This window comes from Melanerpes formicivorus, unplaced genomic scaffold, assembly GCF_026170545.1.
Source record: "Melanerpes formicivorus ecotype bairdi unplaced genomic scaffold, bMelFor1.0.p_v2 SCAF_26, whole genome shotgun sequence".
NCBI lineage: Eukaryota > Metazoa > Chordata > Aves > Piciformes > Picidae > Melanerpes > Melanerpes formicivorus.
In genome coordinates this window covers 9,265,511-9,292,820 of record NW_027142378.1, presented here as the reverse complement: position 1 = coordinate 9,292,820, position 27,310 = coordinate 9,265,511, and the positions used below count along the sequence as shown (strand labels likewise).

General features: G+C 44.5%; 1 protein-coding gene and 2 long non-coding RNA genes across 10 annotated transcripts in view; 2 read left to right on the top strand and 1 right to left on the bottom strand.

Moving 5' to 3' along the window:
- ENAH (ENAH actin regulator) overlaps nucleotides 1-3,471 on the top strand; it is a 97,520-nt gene extending 94,049 nt beyond the window's left edge. For all 6 annotated transcript variants that reach the window (XM_068153556.1, XM_068153557.1, XM_068153558.1 and 3 more), the window contains one exon: nucleotides 229-3,471. In XM_068153556.1, the coding sequence (XP_068009657.1) occupies nucleotides 229-266 (38 nt within the window). In that variant the 3' untranslated portion in view covers nucleotides 267-3,471. The remainder of the gene's footprint in view (nucleotides 1-228) is intronic.
- Nucleotides 3,352-27,310, bottom strand: part of LOC137448742 (uncharacterized) — a 31,379-nt gene continuing 7,420 nt past the window's right edge. For both annotated transcript variants that reach the window (XR_010989210.1, XR_010989209.1), the window contains exons 4-5: nucleotides 7,612-7,716; nucleotides 3,352-3,608 (exon numbers count right to left, since the gene is read on the bottom strand). This is a non-coding gene — a long non-coding RNA (uncharacterized lncRNA). The remainder of the gene's footprint in view (nucleotides 3,609-7,611; nucleotides 7,717-27,310) is intronic.
- LOC137448847 (uncharacterized) lies at nucleotides 18,285-26,772 on the top strand. 2 transcript variants are annotated; one of them, XR_010989238.1, is made up of 6 exons: nucleotides 18,285-18,428; nucleotides 23,386-23,463; nucleotides 24,095-24,151; nucleotides 24,429-24,504; nucleotides 26,286-26,403; nucleotides 26,493-26,772. It is a non-coding gene; the product is annotated as an uncharacterized lncRNA (long non-coding RNA). The 2 variants fall into 2 exon arrangements; XR_010989237.1 differs by having other exon boundaries at nucleotides 26,286-26,772.

The following is a 27,310-nucleotide window of genomic DNA, read 5'->3' as shown; positions in this document are numbered from 1 at the left end:
TGGGATGGAATAACCAAATTACAGTTTCCTGTCTCCACCCTCTGGGATGGACTGTCCAGTCCCTTGTACTCTGTCTTCTGGAGGAATTTGTCTCTGTGGTAAGGACACTTAGTCTCTAACCTACAGCAGACTGTGGAAGCAGGGTGAGCCTGCTTGAAGGGGTCAGTTGTGTGTTTTGGCTTTCTGCCTTTGTTTGATTTGCTAACTTTGCTCTCTCTGTCTCTGCAGCCATCAGGCAGGAACTCAGCAAGTCGAATACTGCGTAGAAAGACTAGTACTAAGCCGCTGTGACTCTTTAACTTGATTATAAAACTGACTACATTTTGTGAGCTGTTAGAAGAAAAACGGAGACAGACACTTGGAAGGAGGGAGAAACAACCTATTCTGAGAAGCTTCAGACACATCACTCTGGTGATAACGCTATTCCCCTCCTAGTTTGCAGCTTTTTTCTGACCTTTACAGCAGGGTGGAAAAGACTCTTAAAGTTACTGTAACGATTATGCAGAAATTCCTACACCTATCAGACAAGATCACAGTGCTTTGAAGTCTACTCATGTCAAGATCCAATTGCACACATTTCTGAATTTGTTAAGACAAAAAAACAAAACCAACAATAAAAATAAAAACAGGGAAAAGCTTGGGAAGGCTTTTCAGAGAGGTTTTCTTTGTTAATGAAGGAGTTAGCAAGTTATACTGTTGTACTTCAAATGTATCTCAGGTTTGTCTTCCTATCATATCTGGTATTTCCATGCCCAGTTTAGCAAGACCAGACGTGTAGAAGTTCCATTCACCAGACACGGAGCAATTGGAAAGGGCAGTACTTGTTAAAGCCAGCGACCCTTAGAACGGTGATGACGTGTGGAGATTTGGGAATTCTATGATAGGAAGCCTCTCTAGTTAGCCTTCATGCAATTTTATAGGAAAAGAAAAAGAAAAGAGGAAAAAAAAAAAAAAGAAAAGAAGAAGCAAAATCCAGTCCAGAGTTGAAAGATGTAGATGCCTTCCTACATTGTTACGATGCTTTACCAAATCTAAGACTTCTACACACCGCGAATCAGCAGTCAAAGTGTAAATCATTAGTATGTTGTAGATTTACAGTAGATTTTTTGGGGGCTTTTTTTTTTTTTCCTCCTTTTTGGATTTTTTTTGGGGGGGGGGTTTGTTATTTTTTTAGATTTTATGCATGTGGACATTTTTTTGTAATGTAAAACACAACACAGCCAGCTTTTTAATTAAAAGAAGAAAAAAAAAAATTGCATGTCACAGAGTAGCCTTTTCATTTGTAAGGCTTAATTTATGCCCAGGAAGATGAGGGGTGAGGGGAGGGGGAAGGTGACACTTTTTTTTTTGGTTTAATTATTGCTTTCTGCACTTTTTCTTCATCTTACATGCATGTGTAACCATGAGGAAAACGTGACTTTTATCAGTAACCATGTTAATGGAACCAGGTACTTAATCCTTTTCTATCTTTTTTTTCCAGTTTTTCTATTTGGAACTCAGTAATATTTCCATAATGGTTCTGAAACTCCCACGTGAACCAAACTCATGTCTCAGTGAGAGAACAGGCAGGCAGGCATCTGAATGACTGAGGGTGCCCCTGTGGAAGCATGTTGTCCTTTTCCTTTTTACCATGACCCTCTGCTTCACTCCTTTCTGAGACTCCTTTTTTGATTGCGTAGTCAAACAGAGCAGCAGTTAGTTACCTTAGAACGACGAGCATCAGGTCACAATAAATGTGCCCCTTCTAACTTATCTGCCACTCTCCTTCCAAAAACACTCAAACCTAACAACAACAACAAAAAAAGCCTAAACCCCACAGCTCCCCACAGCCCAAACCCTGACAAACAGCAATGGTTTTTGGTCAACAGTTTGAGAATCATTTTTAGGACAGATGATACTTTCCTGTTTCCCAGGGTTTGCAGATTGTACACTTGTAAATTATTTTTTTTTTTCCCCTCAGTGTGGTACATTTCAGAGGAAGAGAAATTCTGTGAATTGGATCTGTGGTGCTTTGGACAAAGAACATGGATCAAAATCTTCCCTTTTCCTTTGCCCTGTCAGTTTTTTTTCTGCGCAGTAACAGTGCTGCCTTTGCTTTGGGATCTGCACTGATCCAAAAGAAAAGTTCACTTTCAACTTCTCAGAGAGATGAATGTTTCAGCTTCAAAGTATATGCAGCTCCGTTGGTAGGACAAATACATTCAGTAACATACTGTCTTAAGTGCTGGACCCCAAAGCAAAACGGCACTTCCAGCCTCAGTGGGAAATTTTTTCTCCGAGTCAAACATTTCCTGTTTCCATAGATTGAAATTCTAAGAGAAGACTACGGTGGGAAGATTGCCTATCTCCATCTGGTCATCATTTATAAAACAAAAACATTTTGCTGCATGCATTTATTGAAGGCATTAGAAAAAAACCCAACCCTGTAGTAAGCTTGTCAAACACTTCTTTCTTTCACTCAAAACAAGAGGAGGCATTTTCATCTTTGTCGATGTAACTTTTTGGTTTTATAGGGACTTTTTTCAGCATTAAGGAAGTTTACCCTTGTCAGAAGTCATCTTTGATTTTTTTTTTTTTTATTAATGGTTTTTTTTTTGTTTCCTAGGAGAGTTCAGGAGTAGCATAGTGGGAATAGTGGGAATTGGGTATAAGTGGTCCAAAATTAAAGGCTGAACTATTAGATTGTGCAAGGAACTGGCTTATGCACTAAACGTTTTGTGCCTTGGTCTACAATTAACATGATTTCTGTTTAAAAGGAAACAAAAATGAGAAAAGAACAGATGTTGTCTTTTGTGCTGCTTCTACATCATACTTTCTGTAATCCCAAACTGCCTAATAGGTTCTTTCCAGAAAAATCAGCCTGAACTCAAGATTACTGTAGACATTTCATGTCCTACTGGCAGTTGCACCGTTTCCAGAGATTTCAGTATTGGAAATGAACTGCAGAAGCTAAGATTGTTTTGCTTAACTGGTTAACTGAGGTCTTTAAAAGAAAGAAACAAAACCAACCAAACCCATGTGGTGGTTCTGTGCTTTTGTACAATGGATGTCTTAAGCTGGGGGCAGTTTAAGGGATCCTTTCTAATGCCAGGAAGGCATTGGCTTTCCTCAACACTGTGATCTGACCCGTGATAAACCTGCACTATAGACAAGTGGCTACCAAGTCAACTGCAAACCAACTGAATGTAAAAAAACAAACAAAAAAATCTTAGTGCTGGTGCTGAAATCTCTTCAGATAGTCATAATGATTTCCAGTTTGTTGTTGAAAACAAAAGTTATGGTGATCACTAATGAATGTTGACTTTTCATGCAGTTTAGGTTTATCTTTTTTTTCCCCTTTTGTTTTTCCTCCCCCCCCCCCCCCAGTTTCTCCGTTCCTTCTCTGCTCTTTTTATCACGTTGTGTCATTTTCAATTTCTTACATTGCTAACGTTTTGTTTGAGCGAATGAAATAAAATTGCAATATCTATACCTTGCCACCATTTCTTTCTGGGAGCTCGGCAGGAGGCTCTCTGAGCTTGGTTGATTCCCGGCGTTGTGAACGGCTCTGATCATTCCTCACCCTTCCTTTTTCTGTTTCTCCATCAGAAGATTCAGTGAAGACTTCCCTTAACAAAAGAATGTAATGGCAAGGGACTGTGTAACTAACATTCATGAAGGGGTAACTGCTGTACAGAAATTAAAATCCATTGGAATTGTATGGTTTGATTTACATTCTCACACTGCTCTCTGTATCCACAGAGAACCTGCAAGGGAGGGAGAGGCATAGACTGTGGGAGGGAAAAAAAATAACGACACTTAGGTATTTCTCTTGCTGCTTTTATGTTCCTGACTTATTTTCAATACTGATAATAAAGAAAACCTACCATGAAAGGCTAATAATAGAGCTCTCTGTACACTGAGGACAGTTTGGCTCCAATTTGTTTATTTGGGTTTTTTTACAGTGGAATATTGACGTTAGCTGTTTGAATGTCCTTGACTCCTCATCTTGAAAGCTGTACTTCTCTGCTGCTGTGGTTTGTTGGGGTGTTCTCATTCAGAGGGATATTGAGGTGATCCTGCTTTGGCATAACCTTGGACCCAGTGCCACTTTTAGCACCAATCTTACTGAGTTATAAAGGGGTTTTTAAATAAAATGATCACTAAACCTGGTCTGCTGTTAGTGGCATAGTGCTTAGGCAACAAGGATGAACACTTCTCCTGTTTTATGCTTTTCCACCTCAATATGAGGAAAAACTTCTTTAGTGTAAGGGTGATGCAGCACTGGAACAGGCTGCCCAGAGAGGTTGTGGAGTCTCCTTCCCTGGAGACTTTCAAGACCCATGTGGATGTGTTTCTCTGTGACCTGCTTTAGGTGATCCTTCTTTGGCAGGGGGGGTTGGACTCGATCTCCAGAGGTCCCTTCCAACCCCAACACCAAGCTCTGTGGTGTGTGGTTGGATTCACTTGAGGGAAGGGATGCCATTCAGAAAGATCTTGACAGGTTTGGGAAGTGGGCCAGTAGTACCAACTGCATGAGGTGTTCAGCAAGTCCAAGTCCAGCATCTGGATTGGGCCAGTTCAAGGCATAAATACAGGCTGAGTGCAGAGTGGGTTGAGAGTAGCCTGAAGGAAGAGGCTTGGATGTGTTGATTGATGAGAAGCTCAATGTGAGCCAGCAGTGTGCTCACAGCCCAGAAAGCAAATCATATCCTGGGCTGCATCAAGTGGTGTATGGCCAGCATTCAAGAGAGGAGATTCTGCCCCTTTACTCTGCTCTTGTGAGACCCCCCCCACCTCAAATAATGCCCCCAGTGCTGGTATCCCAATCATAAGAAGGACACAGAGTTGTTGGAGTGAGTCAAGAGGAGGACCACAAAGGATCCAAGGGCTGGAGCACCTCTGCTGTGAGACAGCTGGGATTGTTCAGCCTAGAGAGGACTCGAGGAGGACCAATGCCTGAAGGGATGCTACAGGAAGGCTGGAGTGGGACTTTATATATGGGTCTGTAATAACAGAACAAGGGAGAATGGTTTTAAGATGAGTGAGATTAGGTTTAGACAGAATCTGAGGAAGGTTTTTTTCAGTTACAAGTGTGTTGAGACTGGAATAGGCTGCCCAGGGAGGTTGTGAATGCCTCCTCCCTTGGGGTGTTCAGTACCATGTTGGATGGGGTCTTAAGCAGCCAAGTCTAGTTGAGAGGTATCCCTGCCCTAGAGTGCACTATCCCTATTCCCTACAGTGGGGAATTTGGAGCAGGTGACCTCAAAGTTCCCTTCCAACCTAAGCCATTCTATGACTTAAATTTCCAAGTACATTCAGTGTTACAAAAGGTGTTTGTCAGTGTCAAGAGATGTATGGTACCTACTTTAAAGTTATGAAAGTTGGAAGGTGGTCTGCTGTTGATCCAACTGGTGCTCACCAGTTCCATAGGCTCTTCTGAAAAGGCTTCACTGGCCTCAATTCCAATACTACTTTCAGTGTGCCTTGTACAACTGACTTTACAAAGCTTGCAAAATCAGGAGGTGATTCCCTCTGTTTTCAGTAAGCGAACAAGTTGGGTGGGACTGATGGGGAGCAAGGAGAAGTTTCCCAGACTGGCCTTGTGCCCAAGGCCAGCCATTCCCAGGGGGACTGACCTTTCCTGATTCTGGAGGCTGTTGCTAGGGGAAGTTAATAAGAGATCAGGCACCAAGGGAAGGAGTCAGTGCAAAGTGCTTAAGAACAGAATCACAGAATCATACCATTTCAAAAAGACCCCTAAGCTCACGGAGTCCAACCACTGACCAAACACCACCATGGTCACTATACTGTGTCCCCAAGTGCCATGTCCACACATTTCTTGAACACCTCCTATGGTGATACTGAAATGTTGCTATGAGGTCTCCCCAGAGCCTTCTCAAGGGTGAACAGCCCCAACTCTCAGAGCCTGTCTTTGTAGGAGAGGTGTTCCAGCCCTCTGTTCATCTTCGTGGCCCTCCTCTGGATCTCCTCTAGCAGGTCAATGTCCTTCTTGTGTTGGGACCTCCAGAGCTGGACACAGTACACCAGGTGAGGTCTCACCAGAGCAGAGTGGCAGAATTGCCTCTCTTTCATCTGCTGGCCACACTTCTTCCAATGCAGCACAGGATGCCATTGGCCTTCTGGGCTGCAAGTGCACATTGCTGGCTCAAGTCCAGCCTCTCATCAACCAGTACCCTCATGTCCTTTTCTGCAAGGCTGTTTTCAATCTCCTCATCCTCTGGCCTGTATTGACAATGAAGATTGTCCCTGACCCAGAAAGTATGTAATGGAAAGTAGGTGAAGAAATCATAAGCCTACAGCAGTGATGGGCAGATGAGAAGATCCAAGAAGAAAGAGTATTTAATAATCAAAAACAAATTCTTTCCTTAAAAATGAAGAGCTGGAGCTGCAAAAGGCTGTGATGGTGGTGGCATGTTTAGCATGGTCCAAATGTTGGCTGGAGCATCTAGATTTCATGTGTTCCCAAGCATTTTGTGTGAGGGATACCAGAGGTGGTGGTGTTGATAGTTGTTAATAATCAAGGAGAGGCAAATGAGCACTTCATACAATAGGAGATTTTCTTGCTGTGTATCTTTTGACTGCCATGCTTTTATTGTTTTGTCAGTGGCATAGCAACATAAGGTGAAATATGTCACTGAAGTTGTGGTTTTACCATGTTTGACTAACATAAAGCAGGAAGAGTTTGGGGTCTGAAACATGGCCCCTAAAGCACAGTTCAGCTCAAGGGATGAATGTTGCATAGAGAGGCCTTGGGCATAACCAGGGCCTGTGCCAGCAGTAAAGTTTTGCCTTTTTCACTGTGTAATAAATTGATAATTACATTTTTATGTACCTTCATTGCCATGAAGTCATTGGTCTTCCAAAGAAGAAAACAAAGCCTGGAAGTGTCAGTCAGCCTGCAACCTGGAGCATCTCTTTTGAGGAAAGGCTGAGAGACCTGAGACTCTTCAGTCTGGAGAAGACTCAGAAGGGATCTTCTCATTATCTAAAGGACCGGTGAGGTATCCTGCTTTTGGATAGGCTGGATTGGTGGGCTCAGGGCAATGGTATGAGATTCAGCAGGGCCAAGGCCTGGGGGCGTCACAAAAGCCCCATGCAATGCTCCAGGCTTGGGGCAGAATGGACAGAAAGCTGCTCAGCAGAGAAGGACCTGGGGTGATCACCAGCCAGGTGACCATGAGCCAGCAGTGTGCTCAGGTGGCCAAGGCGGCAAACAGCATCCTGCTCTGGATCCGGAATGGTGTGGCCAGCGGGAGTGGGGAAGTGATTGTGCCTCTGTGCTCTGCACTGATGAGACCACACCTTGAGTACTGGGTTCAGCTTTGAGCACTACACTACAAGAAAGACACTGAGGTGCTGGAGCGTGTCCAGAGAAGGGTTGTGTAGGGCATGGTCAACAGGTCTGGTGAGGAGTGTCTGAGGGAACTGGGGCTGTTTAGTCTGGGGGAGCATGAGGGAAGATCTCATTGGTTTCTACAACTCTCTGAAATTAGGTTGGAGTGAGGTGGAGAGTGCTCTTCTCCCTAGTATCAGGTGATAGAATGAGAGGAAATAGCCTGAAATTCTGCTGGGAAGGTTTAGGTTGGATATTAGGAAAAAACTTCTTACCTGCAGGTGTTGTCAGGCATTGGAACAGGCTGCCCAGGGAGGAGGCTGAATCCCTATCTCTGGAGCTGGAGCAGGTTCCACAGGGGGGTGGCTGAATCCCCATGCCTGGAAGTGTTTAAAAGACACAGTGATGCAATGCTGAGGGACATGGTTTAGTACCAGACTTGGTAGAGTAGAGAATAGTTGGACTTGATGACCTGAAAGGTCTTTACCAACCAAAATGAATCTGTGCATCAGGGGTGCAACAAGGTAACTCAAAGTGGTTTCAATTGCTTACGTTGCTCTGGAAGACAATGTGCTTAGGTAGGGTGATCTGTGCCATGGTAATTTCACATTCTACAAGAGGCCTACACTCTAGCAACTATAGCTTGTTGTGAGTAAAGAATAAAAGGCATTTGGCAGGATTTCTAAGCTAAGAGTGATTTGCTGACCCAAAACCCTGCTGTTAACATTGTGAGAAAAGAGAAGAGAGAAGGAAATCTTGCTTCTGTGGTTTGAGTTACTTTATTTCCTGAAGTGAGGCAAGATGCTCACATGCCACAAGCATGCAGCTAATCTAAGCCAACAGAAAACTGCCTCGTAAGAACTGCTGCAGGATTCTGCCAGTGTGTTCAGAATAGAGACATACCTGTGGTACAATCCTATGGCCAGTGGAGTTTGATGTTGGTGTGGCAAAAAGGCTTGGGGGAGTTATTAGGGTTGGCACTGATAGGAGCCTGGAAATACTATTTGTTAGGCTTAACACTAGAGCTAATACACAGTGGTGGGTGTTGGGGAGTTACCGCATCAGCAGCACCTTGCTGCAGAACGGATGCCCTCTGCAATCTTCCTGAAAGTCAACTCTGTCCATGGAGAGAAGTACCTCAGCAGCAGTGCTCAGACATCATAGAATGGTTTGGGTTGGAAGGGACTTAAAGATCATGCAGTTCCCTGACTGCTTGCACCTGGTGGTTTAGATGGTACCATAAATAGGTTTCTATCATCCATCTTGAGATTGGTGAGACTATAAAGGAAGACAGACTCATTAAACAAGGAGTGGACTTCTGTGGATGTATCTCCTTTCCAGAGGGCATCATAAGCAGAGCAATTCCTTTCTAAGAAACCCTAGCACCTTCCTTGTCTCTTCTGAGGAGAAAGCACTTTTCTCCTGAGTCCCTCTCCACCTTTCTGAAGCCAGTGGGCTCCATGGGGAGCTGTGTGGACACCATGTTTTTTGTATAAAGGTCTACCTTGTTTCTATTCCCCATTATAGATGTGTTTCCTCACTTTCCTGTGCCCACCACAACTGTCTCCAGAAACAGCGACACCTATATTGTTGTTCTGCAATTTGAAGGTCCATCTCTATGTCCTTCAACCTTTCTTATCATAGAATTGTCAGGGTTGGAAGGGATCTCAAGGATCATCTAGTTCCAATCCCCTTGCACTTGGTCTCATTGAACCTCATGAGGCTGTCATGGGCCTACCTCTCCAGCCTGTCAAGGTCCCTCTGGATGGCCTCCCTTCCCTCCAGCATGTCTGCTGCACCACACAGCTTGCTTATGGTACATGATCCTCCATCCCATGTCCTTTGTGACACCTTTGTAACCAGAGCTTTCATATAAAGCAATAAAGATCCTCAGGCAGCTGTGAGAGGTCAGGGTGTGGTGCTGCCTGCCTTGCTGCTGTGATGCACTGCTCCTTGGATAAGTCATAGGCCGCCACTGTCAAGTCCCAGCACAGCATTTTGTGCCTTATCAGCCTTCCCAGGCTGCCTAATTGGCAGCAGGCAGGAATGCTTCTGCAGCTGGGCTTCTCCTATCACTGAGTAGCTATAGGTAACATAGGCCAAGAAAAGCAGAAGGGTTCTTCCACTGTGTCCCCACAGCCTCTTTAAGGGCAGGCACAAAATGTCTAAGCAGTTTACTAACAATAGCACTGCTCTTTTCTTCTCTGACAAGTCTAAGTACAGCCAAACTGAGATCTAACCAAGAAAATATTCCACCTGAGGTGGGGCCTGATCTTCCCAAGACATGGCTGCTCGTGCCTGCTGGTTGCTGGCCTGTGGTGCCTGTGCCTGGCCATGTTTCTTGTATCAAGAACTAATAGTTTGTGGTGAAACTTTGAAAACATAACAACAAAAACCCCTAACCAAAACTCAAGCCCATTTCTTCTTATGGAAGTTGCTCAGAAGCTTCAGGCTGCATGAGCAGCAAGGCCCTGAGGATTCAGGCAGCACAAACTGCAGGCAAGAAGCTCCAAATGTAACTAGTTTTCTTGAGGTTTCTTTCATGACCCTTGTTGTCGACCCCAGCATCTGCCATTGTGGGTTAAACACAGTGATCAGCATCTGCCATGTCCAGCCTTTTCCCTTGCATCAAGTAACACCTTCCTGCCCTGTATTACTGTGCTCTTGTTTCTACCCTAAACCCAAGCAAACACAGTCCCCTGAGGAGAATGGTGCTGGTGTAGGTGTGGTAGAACCTCCCAAATTGCCATGGCACAGGAAGCCAAGTTGATTTAGTGGCTTCAAGACCAAGATCACCAAGTGGAGAGTTGAGTAACATAGTCATGTATGTTTAGCTGATTACCATCATGAGGGGTGTCAACGTTAATAATCATTTTGCTGTTAATTAGGCAACAGTGTTCACTCAGGCATGACAGCCTTCAAAATCTGTTTTGTAGCTGTTTGGTTTTGTTATTTCAGCCTTGCCTCATTAGTTTTAGCTGAAACAGGGCCATCTTATCTTCACAAGGCTCCCTCCTTCAGCTGCCTGGCACACCAGCTCCACACATATTCATTCCCAGAGATAACAGAAACATCTCTAGGTTGTAAGGGGGTGAGTGATCTGGAGCACAAGCCCTGGGAGGAGTGGCTGAGGGAGCTGGGGTTGTTTAGCCTGGAGAAGAGGAGGCTCAGGGGAGACCTTCTTGCTGCCTACAGCTACCTGAAGGGAGGTTGTGGACAGGTGGGGGTTGGTCTCTTCTCCCAGGCAACCAGCACCAGAACAGGAGGACACAGTCTCAGGCTGTGCAGGGGGAAGTTTAGGCCTGATCTTAGGAAGCAGTTCTTCACAGAACAAGAGATTGCCCCTTGGAATGGGCTGCCCAGGGAGGTGGTGGGGTCGATGTCCCTGGAGGTGTTTAAGAGGAGACTGGATGAGGCACTTAGTGCCATTGTCTAGTTGATTAGTTAAAGTTGGGTGATCAGTTGGACTTGATGATCTTGGAGGTCTCTTCCAACCTGGCTGATTCTGTGATTCCGTAAGCATCTCAGCTTTTGTCCTGAAGTGCACTAAATTAACTTGCATTCCTGGCCCATGATGAGCTGGGCAGTTATCCCACAGTAGGTACAAAGATGTACCAAGGAACAGAAATTCTACATCCTGGCTTATCTATTTTCTCCCAACTTTCTTGTAGTGGCCTCTGCTGGAAAAGTTTCCAACTGCAGTGGTTTCAGTCAGAACAGACAGGAGATTTGGGTATTAGTGCAATTTTTTTGGACTTATTTAAAGTGCCATATCAAGGAGCTCTAAAGCCCTAAGTGAGCAGACTTGACCTCATAGCTGACCTTGGTCTGAGCCATTGCTTGGGTTTGTTCCAGATGGAATTTCCCTGGGATCCACTTTGCAAGCTTAATTGTTTGCTTTTAAAAAAATGTAGAATAAATTCACTGATTTCTATTTACTTACTTATTTTAAGGATTTGCTTTCCCTGGATCAATGTCAGTCCTAGAACTTCTCAGCCCTGCTGAAGTCACCTTTCTTTTGAGGTCTGGCACAGATGAAAAAATTGACTGAGCCATGTGAATCTGATTCCCTAGTCAGGCCAGGTAATTCCAGTATTTTCCACTGGGATGCTGTCAAAGCAAGCAGTATGTGCTCAGGAAAGAGTAATGCAAGCTAAAAGTGCTGCCTGAAGAACACTGAGCAGATCATCAGCTGTGTGTGTGTTGCCCTGGTGTTCCTCTAGACATGTGCATCCTCTTGGACCTATTTAAGTCATTGATGCTCATGTGTAGAAAAGAAAGCAGATGTGATGCAAATCCCTTGTGAATTAATGTTGCTGTGAAAAGCCAGCAGATGCCATGCACCTTTGGGGAATTGTATTTCACCACTTCAGCTCTTGTGCAGAAGTTACTTTTTAGATATTCAGTGATTTAAACAAGCAAATCTCCCTTTTCTTTTCCCCCCAAGGCTCACTAACATAAAAGATACAGGGTCATCAAGATTCCAACAGGCCATTGAGAAGTGGGCCCATGCCAACCTCATGAAGCTCAACAAGGTCAAGTGCAAGGTCCTTCACCTAGACTGGGACAATGCCAAGCATAAACACAGGCTGGGCTGAGAATGGCTTGAGAGCAGTCTTCAGGAGGACTTGGGAGTGTCAGCTGATGAAAAAGCTCAGCGTGAGCTGGCAATGTGAGCTTGCAGCACAGAAGGCCAGCTGCATCCTGGGCTGCATCAAAGGAAGTGTGACCAGCAGGACCAGTGAGGTGATTCTCCCCCTGTGCTCTGCTCTGAGACCCCACCTCTGGAGTACTGGTTCTGGACATGAAAGACATAGAACTGCTGGAGTAGGTCCAGAGGAGGACCACAAAGATGATCAGAGGGCTGAAGTACCTCCCCAATGGGAACAGGCTGCAAGAGTTGGGTCTCTTCAGCCCAGAGAAGAGAAGGTTCTGGGGAGACCTTAGAGCAGCCTTCCAGTACCTGGAGAGGGCTACAAGAAAGCCTGGCAGAGATGCTTTACAAGGGCTTGTAGTGATAGGAAGAGAGGAGATTTAGACTGGATGTCACAAAAAAGCTCTCTACAGTGAGGGTGGTGAGAAACTGTAACAGGTTGCCCAGGCAAGTTGTGGATGCTCACCTCCCTGGAGGTGTTCAAGGCCAGGTTGGACAGGGCCTTGAGAAACGTGGTCTAGTGGAAGATGTCTCTTCTCCCAAGTAACAAGTGATAGGATGAGAGGAAATGGCCTCAAATTGCACCAGGGGAGGTTTAGATTGGATATTAGGAAAAATTTCTTTCCTGCAGGAGTGGTCAGGCATTGGAACAGGCTGCCCAGGGAGGAGGTGGAGACACCATCTCTGGAGGTGTTCAAGTAATGTGTAGGCAGGGCACTTCGGGACATAGTTTAATGAGTACGGTGGTCTTAGGTTGGTAATTTGACTTGATGGTCTTAGAGGTCATTTCCAGCCAAAACAATTCTATGACTCTATAGAGTTGCATTCCTTTTGGCTGATGCCTCAGAATCTACCTTCTACGATCCTATGATCTTGGCTCTATATAAATGAAACTGACTTTTCTGTCACATTTCAGAGCTGCAACAGCAGAACCCCAGCACAACTGGGACTGTTTCAATAGAATGGAATTTGATCCTAAATAGTGTCTGAGATTTTTATTGAGACAACTCAGTAGGACTGATGCTCTGGTAACAGTGTATTGTGTTTTGGGGATGGACTGGATGATCTCTTGAGGTCCCTTCCAGCCCCTGCAATTCTGTGTGTGATTTTACAGCGGGGTCTGTTTTGGGACAGAGTAAGAAAAGGAAGGCATAAAGGAGCTTAATGCCAACCTAAATGATCCACTATATTGTTTTAAACTCTTTCCATGCTGTCTGGGTGGCTGATTCCTGGCAGTTTACTGAAACTGCATTTGTATATAACAAAAATTGTGCTGCATGGTGAACACCTCAGCATGAAGGCAGAGAAATTAGTAGCTTGTGGCAGCTTGCAGGAAACCATCTGAGGCACAGAAACTACGCTGCTGGATGGCCAGCAGATGTGTGCTGCGAAATGCTTTCATTTGCCCAAAGAACCAAAAAAACAAACCAAACCAAAAAACAAACCCCAAACCATCCCCCATGCCATTTCCTACCCATCTTTCAAATGCCACCAGCCTGTCCTGAGGATGTGCAAGAGCTGAATGAAGTCAGAAATGCTGCTGCAAACATTTGCACCACGTTCGGAGTGTGGGCGGCTGCTTGGCACAGCCTCACCAACCCCACCAAATTCATTTCCTTCTGCTAAGGGCTTGGCTCCACAGCCTGTCTGCCTCCACCTGGCAACTTAGAACAGTTTTTGTATGTGAACTCTCACTGAACTCCAACCGCAGGTTCCCTGTTCACTACCTCTTCTGCTTGGAGTAGTAAAGTCACAGAATCACAGAATTGTCAGGGTTAGAAGGGACCTCAAGGATCATCTAGTTCCAACTTCCCCCTGCCATGGGCAGGGACACCTCACACTACAGCAGGTTGCTCACAGCCACATTCAGCCTGCCCTTAAAAACCTCCAAGGATGAGGCTTCCACCACCTCCCTGGACAACCTGTTCCAGTGTCTCACCACCCTCATGGGGAAGAACTTCTTCCTAACATCCAATCTGAAGCTAACCATTTCTATTTTTTCCATTCTCCCTAGTCCTATCATTACCTGACACCCTAAAAAGTCCCTCCCCAGCTTTCTTGTACATAGCCAGGCTAAATCTACTCTCTTCCATCTCTTTCATGTGTGACTTCTAGTATGGGAAAAATTTCCATTTTCCACAGACTGTGAATGCTGCAAAAATCTCTTATAAAGCACAAATGTCAATAGTCAGGACTTAAATCATCATTCTACCAGTCAGTTTAGTCAGGAGGGTTTCTGCAGCTTTTCCCTAGCAACACAATAGTGGCCTAAGGAAAAATTCACTTCTGAAATTTGTTGGAACTTTATACAATTTTAGATTCCAAAATATTTCTACTGAAGGTGAAGTCTGAAGGGATCTAGCTCAGTTCCATACATGAAGTGGTGTGCTGTGTGTGGGTGTCTGTTTGTAGCCTGAATTGGACTCAGCTGTGAGTGTATAGATTATAGCCGAGACTGACCTTGAATCAAGAGAGATGCCAGTTTGGATTCCCTCCTATCTGAGTTGCTCTTTCTTCTCCTCAAAGCATACTTCAATAACCCACTTGTTATCTTCCTTGAGATACTGTATGCTCTTATTGTTCTTATCTATACATTCATTTGATTATGGGCCACTTTCTGAGCCTGTCACTGCTGCATAATGCAACTAATTAGTTCTCTGTGGGCTGCCAGACCTGCTAATGATGCTGTGCTGGCTGTCACTGTTGTGTGCTCACTTCTGCAGAGCATGTTTGAAGCTGGGGAAAAGCTGGTGAGAGCAATGTAGGTCAGAGCTTCATAGGGGCCTTGATGGTGGCTGGGGGTTTGGCATCAGGTTCACAACAGTTTACTCTGTTAGGGCCCTTGGAGTCTCCTGGGCTTTCACAAAAAGTGTATTCTTGTGCAGTTATACTGTGGCTTTTGATTTGTGTGTCATTAGCAGCTTCTGATGAGATCTGCTCCCTGGAGGTCCCCAGGGTTGGTGGGCTTATGAACTCTCTCCAGATTAAAATTCAGATGCTTGTTCCAAGTGCAGTGCTCAGAACTGGATGCTGTTTCCTGACGAAAAAGTGCATCCAATTAGTTCCTCTGATTTACTGCCTAAAGCAGCCTTCCCAGCTTTCTGCATTGTCTGGGAGCTGATGGTGAATCCAGCAAGCACATAAATCAATCTCTTTGGTGCAGCTCAGTAGCTTCATATGTGAATTAACCTATATGCAAATAGTACATGTCATGATGCTGAACTCACAGATAAAACCTGAGACCATGTATTCCCACAGCTTGAACTTCTTCTTGTTAAATGGTAGAGAAATTTTGCATTTCAGTTTATTAATCTCATGTTGTAGAAGGGTAGTTAACACACTAATGCTGTGGCACAGCAAATGTAATTGCTGCTCCTGGAGCAGCGTCAAGGCAGCTGCTCCAAGAGCTGCTCTAAGCAGCATCAGGTACAGGTCATAAAATGGCGAAGGAAGAGACCACAGAAGAAGCATCAGATCAAGATTTTACACTGTGGAGTTATTTTCCATGAACAAGGGTGAGGAGGGAGAAAGGACAAGGATGTGATGTACCTTAACCTCAAGATCTCTTTTGCACAGCCTGTTTAAGGCCAACACTTAGTAAGTCAGACCTGGTTTTACTTAGGTAAGCAGGGCATAAGCCCAAGAATGACATCTAAAGTAGGCCAGCACAAGGTCACAGCCACATGCTGGGGAAGACTGCACAAACCCCAGCCTCCAGGTTCTTTCCAATTCTCTCTGTACTCATCTCACTGATTCACAACCCTGCTTTCCTAGAGGGGGGCACTTGCAGATATTTGGTTTTGGAATTGAGCTCAGGGGTGCATCAAGACCTCAGTGTGTGGAGGGTATCCTGGTCTATGCCTTGGTGGCTGCTGTCTCAGACTGCTCTGTGATGTAGACCTTATTACAACTACATGAAAGGAGGCTGTAGTGAGGTGGGTCTCTTCTCCCTAACAGTTTAGGAAGGATGTTGACTTGCTGGAACGAGTCCAGAGAAGAGCAACAAAGTTGGTGAGGGGTTTGGAACACAAGCCCTATGAGGAGAGGCTGAGGGAGCTGGGGTTGCTCAGCCTGGAGAAGAGGAGACTCAGGGGTGACCTTATCACTCTCTACAACTATCTGAAGGGAGGTTGTAGACAGGCGGATGATGGTCTCTTCTCCCAGGCAGCCAGTACCAGAACAAGAGGACACAGTCTCAGGCTGCGCCAGGGGAGGTTCAGGTTGGATGTTAGGAAGAAGTTCTATACAGAAAGAGTGATTGCCCATTGGAATGGGTTGCCCGGGGAGGTGGTGGAGTCACCGTCATTGAAGGTGTTCAGAAGGAGACTTGATGGGGTGCTTGGTGCCATGGGTTAGCTGTTTGGGAGGGTTGGATTGGTTGATGGGTTGGACACGATGATCTTGAAGGTCTCTTCCAACCTGGTTTGGTTTATTCTAATTCTAATAAAGTGACAGGATGAGAGGAAATGCTGCACCAAGTGAGATTTGGATTGGATATTAGGAAGACATTCTATCCAGTGAGGGTGCTTGAGTCACTGGAACAGGTTGCCCAGGGAAGTTGTGGATGCCCCCTCTCTGGGAGTGTTCAGGCTTACAGACTGATGCCTTCGGTTCAGTGAAAGCCCCATAACAACCTGATCCTGCAGAGTCCTCAAGTTTGATTAGGCTGAAAACAGTGACTTGGTGGTCACTGCTTGCTTCCTGACATCCTTTTGAGAAGGAGCATGATGATCATAGAATTGTTTTGGTTAGAAAAGACCTTTGAAGACCACCAAGACCAACCACTGTCTAGCTAACTCTACCACGGCTGGTGCTAAAACATGTCCCTCAGCACCACATCTCTGTATCTTTTAAACACCTCCAGGGATGGAGATTCAACCACCTTCCTGGGAAGCCTATTCCAGAACCCTTTCAGTGGAGAAGTTTCTTCTAATATCCAACTTAAACCTCCCCTAGTGCAACTTGATGTGGGCACACATATAGTACAAGTGCTGTGCATCATCCATTACCTCTCAGAAGGCTTAAACTGACAAAGAAAAAAGAGAACAGTTGAGAGGAGCAACTCTGAAGAAAGGAATGGGAAGAAACCAGGATAATTTCTGAATGCTATTTTCTTTTATGCTGTGAACACTGTATGAACTGTTTGTCTCTAAAATAAGCCCTCAGCCTGTAGCAGCTAATGTCCACAAAGCGACATTCACCAAGGCAGGACTTCAGTGTAAGCACAGGAAGCAGACAGGCGAGGGGGCTGTTGGTACCTAGCTCAGTAAAAATCATGCATAAACTACAGCAATTGAAATGTGTATTCCTAAGGGACAGGAAGTTCTAGTAACACCACCAAGGCATGGGGTAGCCCACAGCTACATGCTCCCATCCTTCTTGCCAGCATGACAAGAACTCCATCTTCCACCCATTTAGGTGAAGGTCTTATTCTTGTTACTAAAAAAAGACTCTCCCTTAATGATTTGTGTTTTCATTCATTTTAACTCTAGTATCTTAAAATTATTTTGTTCTCTTATCATATATACCAGAGTGGAAATAATCCTAGATTAGACAGTACAGACTAGACTGTAAGGGTCCTATAGCTGTGATTAGCTGTACTTTGTGCAAAACACTTATCATTCACTGCAGAGTTTCTCCTCACTGCCTCAACCTTTTTTCTCTCCCTCCATCCTGCAGTAAACCAGCCCCCAAGACCATAAGGCGAAGATCAGAGCCAGCTCACCATGATCTTGGTGTCATTGGTTTCTTAGAGAACATCTGTGAAACGTGTTTCTACTGAGAGGAAACAGGATGGATTTGAAAAACAACCCCAAAACTCTTCTAACTTTACAGGATCACAGTATAACTTAGGTTGGAAAGGACCTCGAGGATCATCGAGTCCAACCTATCAACACAGACCCCATGACTAGACCATGGCACCAAGTGCCACGTTCAATCTCCTCTTGAACGCCTCCAGGGACGATGACTCAACCACCTCCCTGGGCAGCCTGTTCCAATGACTAATAACTCGCTGGGTGAAGAACTTTCTCCTCACCTCGAGTCTAAACCTTCCCTGGCGCAGCTTGAGACTGTGTCCCCTTGTTCTGGTGCTGGTTGCCTGGGAGAAGAGACCAACCCCTTCCCGGCTGGGGAACTTGCAGGGTGCCCAGGCCCCAAACAGATTGTGCCAAATCCCAGCCCCTTGATACTTTAGATTGGAAACAAGTCTGTACATTTGTGGTGTCACATCAGCAATGCTGCTCTGGGAACGGCACAGTGCTGGTTTTTGCCTCCTGATGCCCCCCCCCGCTGTGCCACGCAACCAGGCACTTACACCCTGAGCATGACATTTAGTCAGCAGAAACAGCTGAGGCTTGTTTTCCTCCTCATATGGAGCTACACCCACCCAGAGTGCAAGATCAAAGCTCGCCTCTGCTCCTTTGCAGTACTGGAGAGGTAAGGCAAGTCTGGGTACTTTGAAGTGGGATACAGAGAGGTGGGAAGAAATGTGTAGAGATGTCATGAAATTTTAAAATTTCATTCTTCTTTTTCTCTCTCTTTTTTTTTTTTCTCTTTTCTTTTTTATCTTCTTTTATTTCTCTTTTATTTCCTTTCTTTCCTTTTTTTTTATTTTCTTTCCTTTGCCCGTTTATTTTTCTCTTTTCTTCTTTCTTCTTTTCTTTTTTCTTCTCTTTTTTCTCCTCTTTCCTCTCTTTTCTTCTTCTTTCCTTTTCCTCTTCTTTCCTCTCTTTTCCTCTTCTCTCCTCTCTCTTCTTTGTCTTTTATTTTTTTTCTTTTCCCATTGCTTTCCATTGCCTTTCCTTGCCATTCCTTCCTCTCCCTCTCCCTCTTTTTCTCTCTTCCTCTTCATGTTTTGTTTTACATTTGCACTGGGGCACGTTCTCAAGCAGGCTACTCTGCAGCAGCCTTGGGAGGTTTGCTGAAGGCTGTATCTGCTAACTGTGCCTGCTGGCCCAGCTGCTGAGGATGCCAGCAGCACAATACTTTTCCTGTCTGAGGAGCACAACAATAGGCCCCAGACACATTGCTTCAGGAAATGCTTGCTCAGAGGCAGCACTTTTTACACGTTGAACATGCTGAAGCCACAAACTAGACTGTAACTGTGCTGTCTAGATTTCAAGAAAAAGCACTTCCCAAGTGAAATTCTTCTTATAAAATTTCTGAAGTGTTTGCATTACACATGGGTAAAAATGAGGGGGGGAATATTACAAATGCCCTAATTATAAATGATGTAATTGTGCATAACTCTATAGTTATTCATTCTACATTACTTCCACGTTGTTGCTTATACAGAGCAATACAGAGCCCACAGAGTTATACAGATTTGCACTTAGAAATTTCTTACATCTTTATAAACACAGCTTCTCACACGTGGAGTATTGTGACCAGTTCTGGGCTCCCCAGTTCAAGAGGGACAGGAATATACTAGAGAGTGTCCAACAGAGGGCTGTGAGAGTGATTAAGGGACTGGAACATCTCTCTGATGAGGAGAAGCTGAGAGACCTGGGGCTGTTCAGTCTGGGGAAGAGTGAAAAGAGATCTTACTAACATTTACAAATGTCTGAAGGGTGGGTGTCAAGAAGGGGCCAGGCTCTTTTCAGTGGTGTCCTGTGATAGGACAAGGAGCAATGGATACAAACTGGAACACAGAAAGTTCCACCTTAACATGAGTAAAAACTTCCTTAGTGTGAGGGTGATGCAGCACTGGAACATGCTAAACAGAGAGGTTGTGAAGTCTCCTTTGCTGGAGATTTTTCAAGACCTTCCTGGATGCATTTCAGTGTGAACTGCCCTAGATGATGCTGCTTTAGCAGTGGGGGTGGACTCAGTGATCTCCAGAGATCCCTTCCTACCCCTACCATTCTGTGATCCTATGATTCTATGTTTATAAGCCTGTCATAGCTGCTTTGCTTAGCACTGTTTCTTAACTACTGAGTTAAAAAAGACTTCTCTCTAGTATACAATTAACTATTGAAGTAAAGAAGACTTCTCTCTGGTGTATGACTCAGTTCCTCCCTGGCCCTTTGAGAGCTGTGACATCATGTCTATTTGTATGCACATGAAAATCAGCATTGCAAAGCCAGAGCAGCACAGTGGGGTGCACGTGTCAGATCTACTGTGCTAACAAAAATAAGGTAAAAGACACAGGCTAAGGATCCAGAAGTCTCTAAAGATGAGCAAGGGTCTCATTTTGCAAGAGAGAGTCAGTGGAAGTCAATGGTGCTGATTTATTCAGGAGTGGAGAGTAAGGAGGGAAGCAAACCAGAAGCTGGGCTCTGTTTTGCATTTAAGTGCTAGTGTTAAGGGCTTCGGCAAGGGAAGGAAGGTTTAGACACGCACAGTTAATGAGCAAAGCGATTCAATCAACACAAAGAGGCCAAACAAGTCAGCATTCTGCATTTTTTTTGGGTCTTCTGAGAGGCTCTGTACAGCAGCCAGGGGATAGAAGGGGGTGCAGGGAGGGTCTGGGTACTCTGAAAAGCGGAAATTCCCCTCTCCCAGCAAAGGAAACGTGCAGCGCTTGAGAAGGCTCGCAAAGCAGTTGGCAGCTGTGAGCCGGAAGAGAAAATCATCTTGAACTTGAAAGCAAAAGTCAGTTTCTAATGAATGCTGGAGCAGCAGCAGCATTGGCATCATTTAAGCTTTGGGTGACCTATGTAGTTTATTCACTCAAACGTTGATATGTAGGTACAAAAGCATTTACAGACAGGCCTTTCCCTAAGGCTTTCTTTCGAAGCCACACGAGACACCTCCCCAGATTTTGTGCACTTACAGATTAGACTTTTCTGAAGTCTAAGCCAAATCTACTTTCTCTAAGTCTAATTTTCTAAATCTAATTTTTCTAAGTCTAATTTTTAAAATCTAATTAAAGTCTAACTTTCAAACTAGGGGTTGCAGGGAGAAGGTGGCACTGCAAGCAAGCTTGATTTCACAGCTGTGTACAAACTAGCTTTAGTGGTTTGAGTGTTGTAAGGTGTTTCTGGATACCCCGAATAGGAACATTTTGGCCTTCTCACCCTACTCCAAGTCTATCTGAGCCACCAGGACTATTAAAAATATGTATTTTTTTCTCAGGTGATTCTGGTTTATTGCACAGAAAAGAAGTAATCTCTCCTTCAAAGCTGAAAATGCTTTGAAACACCAGCTTTGAAGCAAGGCTTGAGGACACAGTGATAATCTGATTTCTGTCTTGCCTTACCTAGAGCCTACCTGCTTCAGCCTGGCTCTTTTGGCCATCAGTGGCTGCTCTGCAACTTCACCTAGTCTTCTCCCTCTTCTCCTCCCTCTCTCAGGTGAAAGCTCACATGGTGTCTCAGTGTCAAACTGGCAGGCAAACATGGGGCAGTTGCTGTACCTCCATAGAGCCTAAATTCAGCTAGTCCAGGAAATCACTACTTTTCAGAAGAGGAGGCTGAGAGGAGACCTCATCACCCTCCACAACTACCTCAAAGGAGGCTGGAGCTTGGTGGGGGTCAGTCTCTTCTCACATCCAACTAATGACAGGGTAAGAGCAAATGGCCTCAAGTTCTGCCGAGGAGGTTCAGGTTGGATATTAGGAACAATTTCTTGACAGAAAGGGTTACCAGGCATTGGAACAGGCTGCCCAGAAAGGTGGTGGAGTCACCATCCCTGGAGGTATTTAAAAGATGTGGATTTGGTGCTTAGGGACATGGTTTAGCAGTAGTAACTTATCAATAGTGGTGGGACTGTGAGCTCTAGGTGAGTGGTTGGACTTGATGATCTCAAAGGTCTCTTCCAACCTCAACAGTTCTATGATTCCACGATCATTCTGCAGCCAGCTGCCCTGCACTGCCACAGCTTCACCAGAAGGCCATCACAATGTCCACAAAGCTCCTAACTGGGGGGAATGTGCTCCCCTCTAATGTTTTTACACACAGCAGAGAGGAAGACGCAAATTTGGTATGTTTCAGACTGCGGTGTGTTACCCAGATTCAGTTCCCTTTGCTCTGTGAGGTCCTGTCACGTGCTGTGTGCTCTCATGAGTGTGTGTGTAAGTAAGGCTGATGTCTCACAGCAATAATAACCTGTGAGCTACATAGCAGCAGCTTCGTCTTAGAGAAACAAAGGGAACATAAAGCCAGCACAGCTTGGTTTTACTCAATACTATGATCTGTGAATCTTCCAGCATGTGGGCTTGCACACCCCTGCAGCTACGGCCATTGCATCAGAGAGATCCATCCAGACCAGGTCAGCTGGAGTTATTTTGAAGAGAAAGCACTTTTTAAGAGTAAATACAGTGAGTCATGCTGCCTCTTGGCATAAACACAAGCACGTAGGAGCAGGAAGCGTCTTTGGTTTTGTGTGCAGGAGGGTGGTTCCAGGTCAGGTTATCGCTGAGGTGCTTTTCTGGGCAGCAAAATGATGGCTTGCACTGGCAGGGAGACTGTGCTACCAGGCAGGGAGGAAGCACTTACATGCAGTTCAGTGTCAGGTACTTCTGTCTTTAGGGTTTTTTTTGTATTTAACGCCACAAAGAATCATAGAGTCATGGAACTGTTGAAGTTGGAAGAGACCTTTGAGATCAAGTCCAACCACTCACCTAGAGCTCACAATCCCACCACTACTGCTTAGCTACTAGCACTAAACCATGTCTCTCAGCATCACATCCACACACCTTTTAAATACCTCTAGGGATGAGGACTCCAATGCCTGATAACCCTTTCTGGGAAGAAATTTTTCCTAATATCCAAACTAAACTTCCCCTGCTGCAACTTGAGGCCATTTTCCCTTGCCTGCCACTTGCTGCATGTGAGAAGTTACTAACTTCCACCTGGCTTCAGCCTTCTTTGAGGAAGCTGTAGAGGTGATAAGGTTTCCCCCCCCCCTTCTGAAGACTAAACAACTCCAACTCCCTCAGCTGTTCCTCACAGGACTTGTGTTTAAGGTACTTCATCAGCTTAGTTGCTTTTTGGAGATGCTCGGGCACCTCAGTGTCCTTGTACTAAGGGTAACCCAGAACTGAAAACAGTACTTGAGGTGTAGCCTCACCAGTGCTGAGCAGAGGGAGCCAATCACATCCCTAGACTTGCAGGCAATCCAGAACAATGATGAATCTTAAACCAGTGTCCAGCCACCTACTGCTCATAAAACCGCTAGATGCGTACGTGCACAGCAGTCTAATTCTGCCTTAAAAACCTTGTCAGATCTCCCTGGGACTGGCCAGCTTTGCACAGGCTGGGAAAAATATTTGTGAGTCCCCACCCCAGCTGCCCTACCAGGACTCTAAGCCAATGTAGCGATGCCTGTGGCAACAGCAATGTGAGCTCTCTCTGAGAACAAAGCACAGCTTCCTTTTGTGCGCTGAATAAATAAACATTGTGCAGGAATTGGTCATAACAGAAATGCTTTTTTGTTTGTTTTTTGAACTGAGTCACTCAATGCAGAATGCTGACCTGCTTATTGCTTGGGGATGCCTGCTACTGCTATCTGAAACTTGAAGACTGTGGAGGTAGGTACCCATGACAGGACTATTGCAGTAAGATCAGGGGCAATTCCACGTTTAAAATTTAGCACAGAAGAAAGGTCTGAAAATTGGCAGTCTGCCCAGTGCCAGAATTAATTACAAATCCAGATATGAGTACAGTTTAGGCTAGAAACCATCTTAATTATCCTTTCTCCTTTAATTAAATGAGAAGTCTGCCTCTGCTTCCCATAACTCAAGTTTTGGGCTCAGCTCATCCTGCCTGGCAAACGACAGAACTAGAAAAACAAGGGAGAAAGGCAGAGACAAAAAGACTCTGAAGTTTGTAACTAGCTTTGCTGCTTCTTTGTCTCAGGGTACTGGCTTAGTGAAACTCATCACATTAGCTCTGCCTTTCAGCTCTTCTGTTGCAGCAGCTCACCACTTAACCAAGAATCTGGAGATGCATTTGTTGTTGTGTTGTGAATGGTCCACACATAAAGTGGCAGCCAGAGTACAGATGAACAGATTTTGAAGGGTAGGGAGGAAAGCAAGAGAGATTTGTGGAAACCAGAGAGGCGTAGACTTCCATATGCAAATTCTGCCCTGAAGGGTTCTGATTCATTTACTGAAATTACTTTAATGAAACTGACTTTATGTGGGTATTCTTTTGTAACAGGCATTTAAAAGGTTGAGCAGCAAACAATGCCTAAGAAGGACCACACACATATTGAAGGTCTGCTCCAATGCTTATAAAAATGTATACTTTGCTAGGTTGCTCTTTTAGAAATCCTTTCTAAAGAAAGAATGTCACATCTGTATGAATCTTCCCTTTTGCTCTTTGTTTCTTGCCAGCATCTGTTTAAACCCTCCATCTTTACAAAGCACAGTGGGAAAATTAAGTGCATGTATATATATTAACATCTTAGGAGAAATATAACTGTTGAACTTCAAAGAGATAATTACCTTTTAAATTACTGTTGTGTTGTTTTTTTTTTTAACCAAACTACTAGTTGAACAGGTTTGAGCAGAGAAGAAGTCAATTTCATTGAGAGTAGATAAGCAGCAACACCAGCTCCTAAGGACAAGGTATGTGAACTCATTTTCTACTAGATGCATCAAGATGATTGCTTCACTTATCACTCCTGGTGTGGGCCTGCATTTCTCAGTAATTACATTTACCTGTAGATTGTTTTTAATAGAATAAGTAGTGAGGATAGGAGTACCAGTACATACAAGAGACTGGATATGAGCATCCTGTTAAATAAAATAGTATCTTTGGTGTCTGTTAAAAAGTTTTTCATCTATTCTATGCATTACAGACAGAAATATTTGTTACAAATATATAAATCACAGAATCACAGAATGGTAGGGGTTAGAAGAGACCTCTAGAGATCACCAGCTCCAACCCCCCCTCACAGAGTGGGATGACCAAGCGCAGGGCACACAGGGACACTTCTAGGTGGGTTTTGAAAGTCTCCAGAGAACGATACTCCACAAGCTCTCTGGACAAGCTGTTCCAGTGCTCCTAGATTTTTAGATAGTTGTATTTTTTTATATATATATTTTTTGTATAAGCTAGAACACAGGAAGTTCCACCTCAGTATGAGGAGAAACTTCTTTGCTGTGAGGGTGACTGAGCACTGGAACAGGCTGCCCTGAGAGGTTGTGGAGTCTCCTTCTCTGGAGACTTTCAAACCCACCTAGGAGTGTTCCTGTGTGGCCTGCCCTAGGTGATTCTGCTTTGGCCAGGAGGTTGGACCTGATGATCTCTGAAGGTCCCTTCCAATCCCTACCATCCTGTGATATATCTCTCTCTATATCTATATAGATATAGGGGGGTTTATATATGCTTTAGTCTCTAAAGGAATCATTAGTTTTCTTTCACTGGTCACATATATTTTCCATTCATTCTAAATGTATTTATACTATCTATGATAGCAATGTTGGAAGAAAAGTGTATTTTACACTGCTGTGTGTCTCCTTACTATACAAACTGAATATAATCAAGCCATTCAGCATACATTTCTAACTAGAACAAGCTCAAATTTCCCATTCAGACTATAAAGCTTACATGCCACAGTTAGAACTAAAAGAAACATATATAAATTTACCCAACTTACTCTCCTTACATATTCCCACTAGAATTACAGTGATTTCCTTTTTTTAAAAAATAATAATTACAAAATCAATAAAACCCATTAAAATGAATTTTCAATACATTTTTGAATCTGGTTGTGGGTGTCGTATTCCACCTTGATGGAGGACCTCACTTCCTGCTGGCCTGGCTCAGTCTGCAGCCTAGCCACTGATCCCTGCCTGGCTGAGCACCAGCAGCTGCACTGCTTGTTTGCTCTGGTCCAGCAGCATGTGGTTCTCCTCAGCTTGTGTTACAAAGCCTCTGAAATATTAGTTTCAGCTCCTGCAGGGAGTAGTGCACACTGCCAGCCACAGGAAAAAAACCCATAAGCTGGCTGCAAAAGTAAGACTGGAGAGCTAATATTTGTGTCCACTGTTTACATGTATGCATAGATATGCAATCATAGAATCAGGCTGCTCAGGGAGGTGGTGGAGCCCCCATCACTGGAGGTGGATATGGTGCTTAGGGATGTGATTTAACATTAGTGGCTTAGCAGTAGTGGTGGGATTGTGAGCTCTAGGTGAGCAGTTGGATGTGATGATCTCAAAGGTCTCTTCCAACCCCAACAGTTGCATGATTCCATGGATTCAACCACCACCCAGGGGAGCCCGTTCCAGTGTGTATATGTGTATACACACACACATGCATGCATGTGTACTTGCTTGGGTTGTTACTTTGGATTCTGGTCTGTGTTTACCATGGATTTGTTTGCTTTTTTTTTTGTCCCCAGGTACCAAAGTGCCTTCACAGTTTAGGGATGTAAATACTGTTAACGCACCATATCTGGGGATTAAAGCCAAGCTTCTCCCTTCATCCAGTGTAAGCTGTCACACAGGAAGCAGAGGAAGGTATGTTCTGTCCCTACCCCCCTGCAGAGATTCCATATGGCTGCAGTGTCAGCTGAAGTCACCCTCTGCTGTGTAACCTCTTTCTGAAGCCTAGAGGATACTGGTTCAGAATCTGGAAGCCGCCTGTGAAACTACTTGTGAGTCAGGGGATGCCTGGGAGGCCAGAGTGGCCCTTTCCCCCCGCCCTGCACCCCACTTTGTATCTCAAAGTAATAAAGTTTTTGTCTTTCTCCTGAACTAAAATAACCTTCTGTTTAAACATTTACAATTCTTTAATGCACATGCCTCTGGCATGTCTTACAAATACTTGGGAACAGCCTTTGTTTTCCACAAGCCTTCAGAAAACTGACTGTTCCAAGGGCTTTACTGCTGGAGTAATGTAACTGTTGTGCTGCAAAAATGGGAAGGTAAGGCAGCCCAGCAGAAGATGTAGTAGCCAAAGCTCTTATCTCAAGACCCATTGCTTGGAGAATTGCACCAACTTCCCCTAGTCAATAATGAGACTTATTTATAAATTCCCATACAATACAGAAAAGGAAGCTCGGTGCACTGCTGTGGAGATCAAAGTTTCAACGTGGATTTTTTTCTCCTCCTGTTCAGTGAACTGAAGTCAGTTTGCTTGTGTCTGTATCCCTCTCTAACGCTAAGCCCAGCACTGTTGATAGCCTTGGGCATTTTTTTAAAGCTGTTTCTAAAGATAAACATTTGGCAAAAATTCCCAGAATGCAACTGCTGAATTTACCCAGAGCTGCACTGTTTGTTACCAGGCTGTTCTTTTCCAGGTTCCCATTTGATGTTTCCTAAGTTCCAATTTGATGCATCATAAATGAATATGGAACGAGAAACCTTCTATGGTCAGGGATGGCAAATCCCTGCCTGCTTGAGATCCATACAAACAAAACCTCCA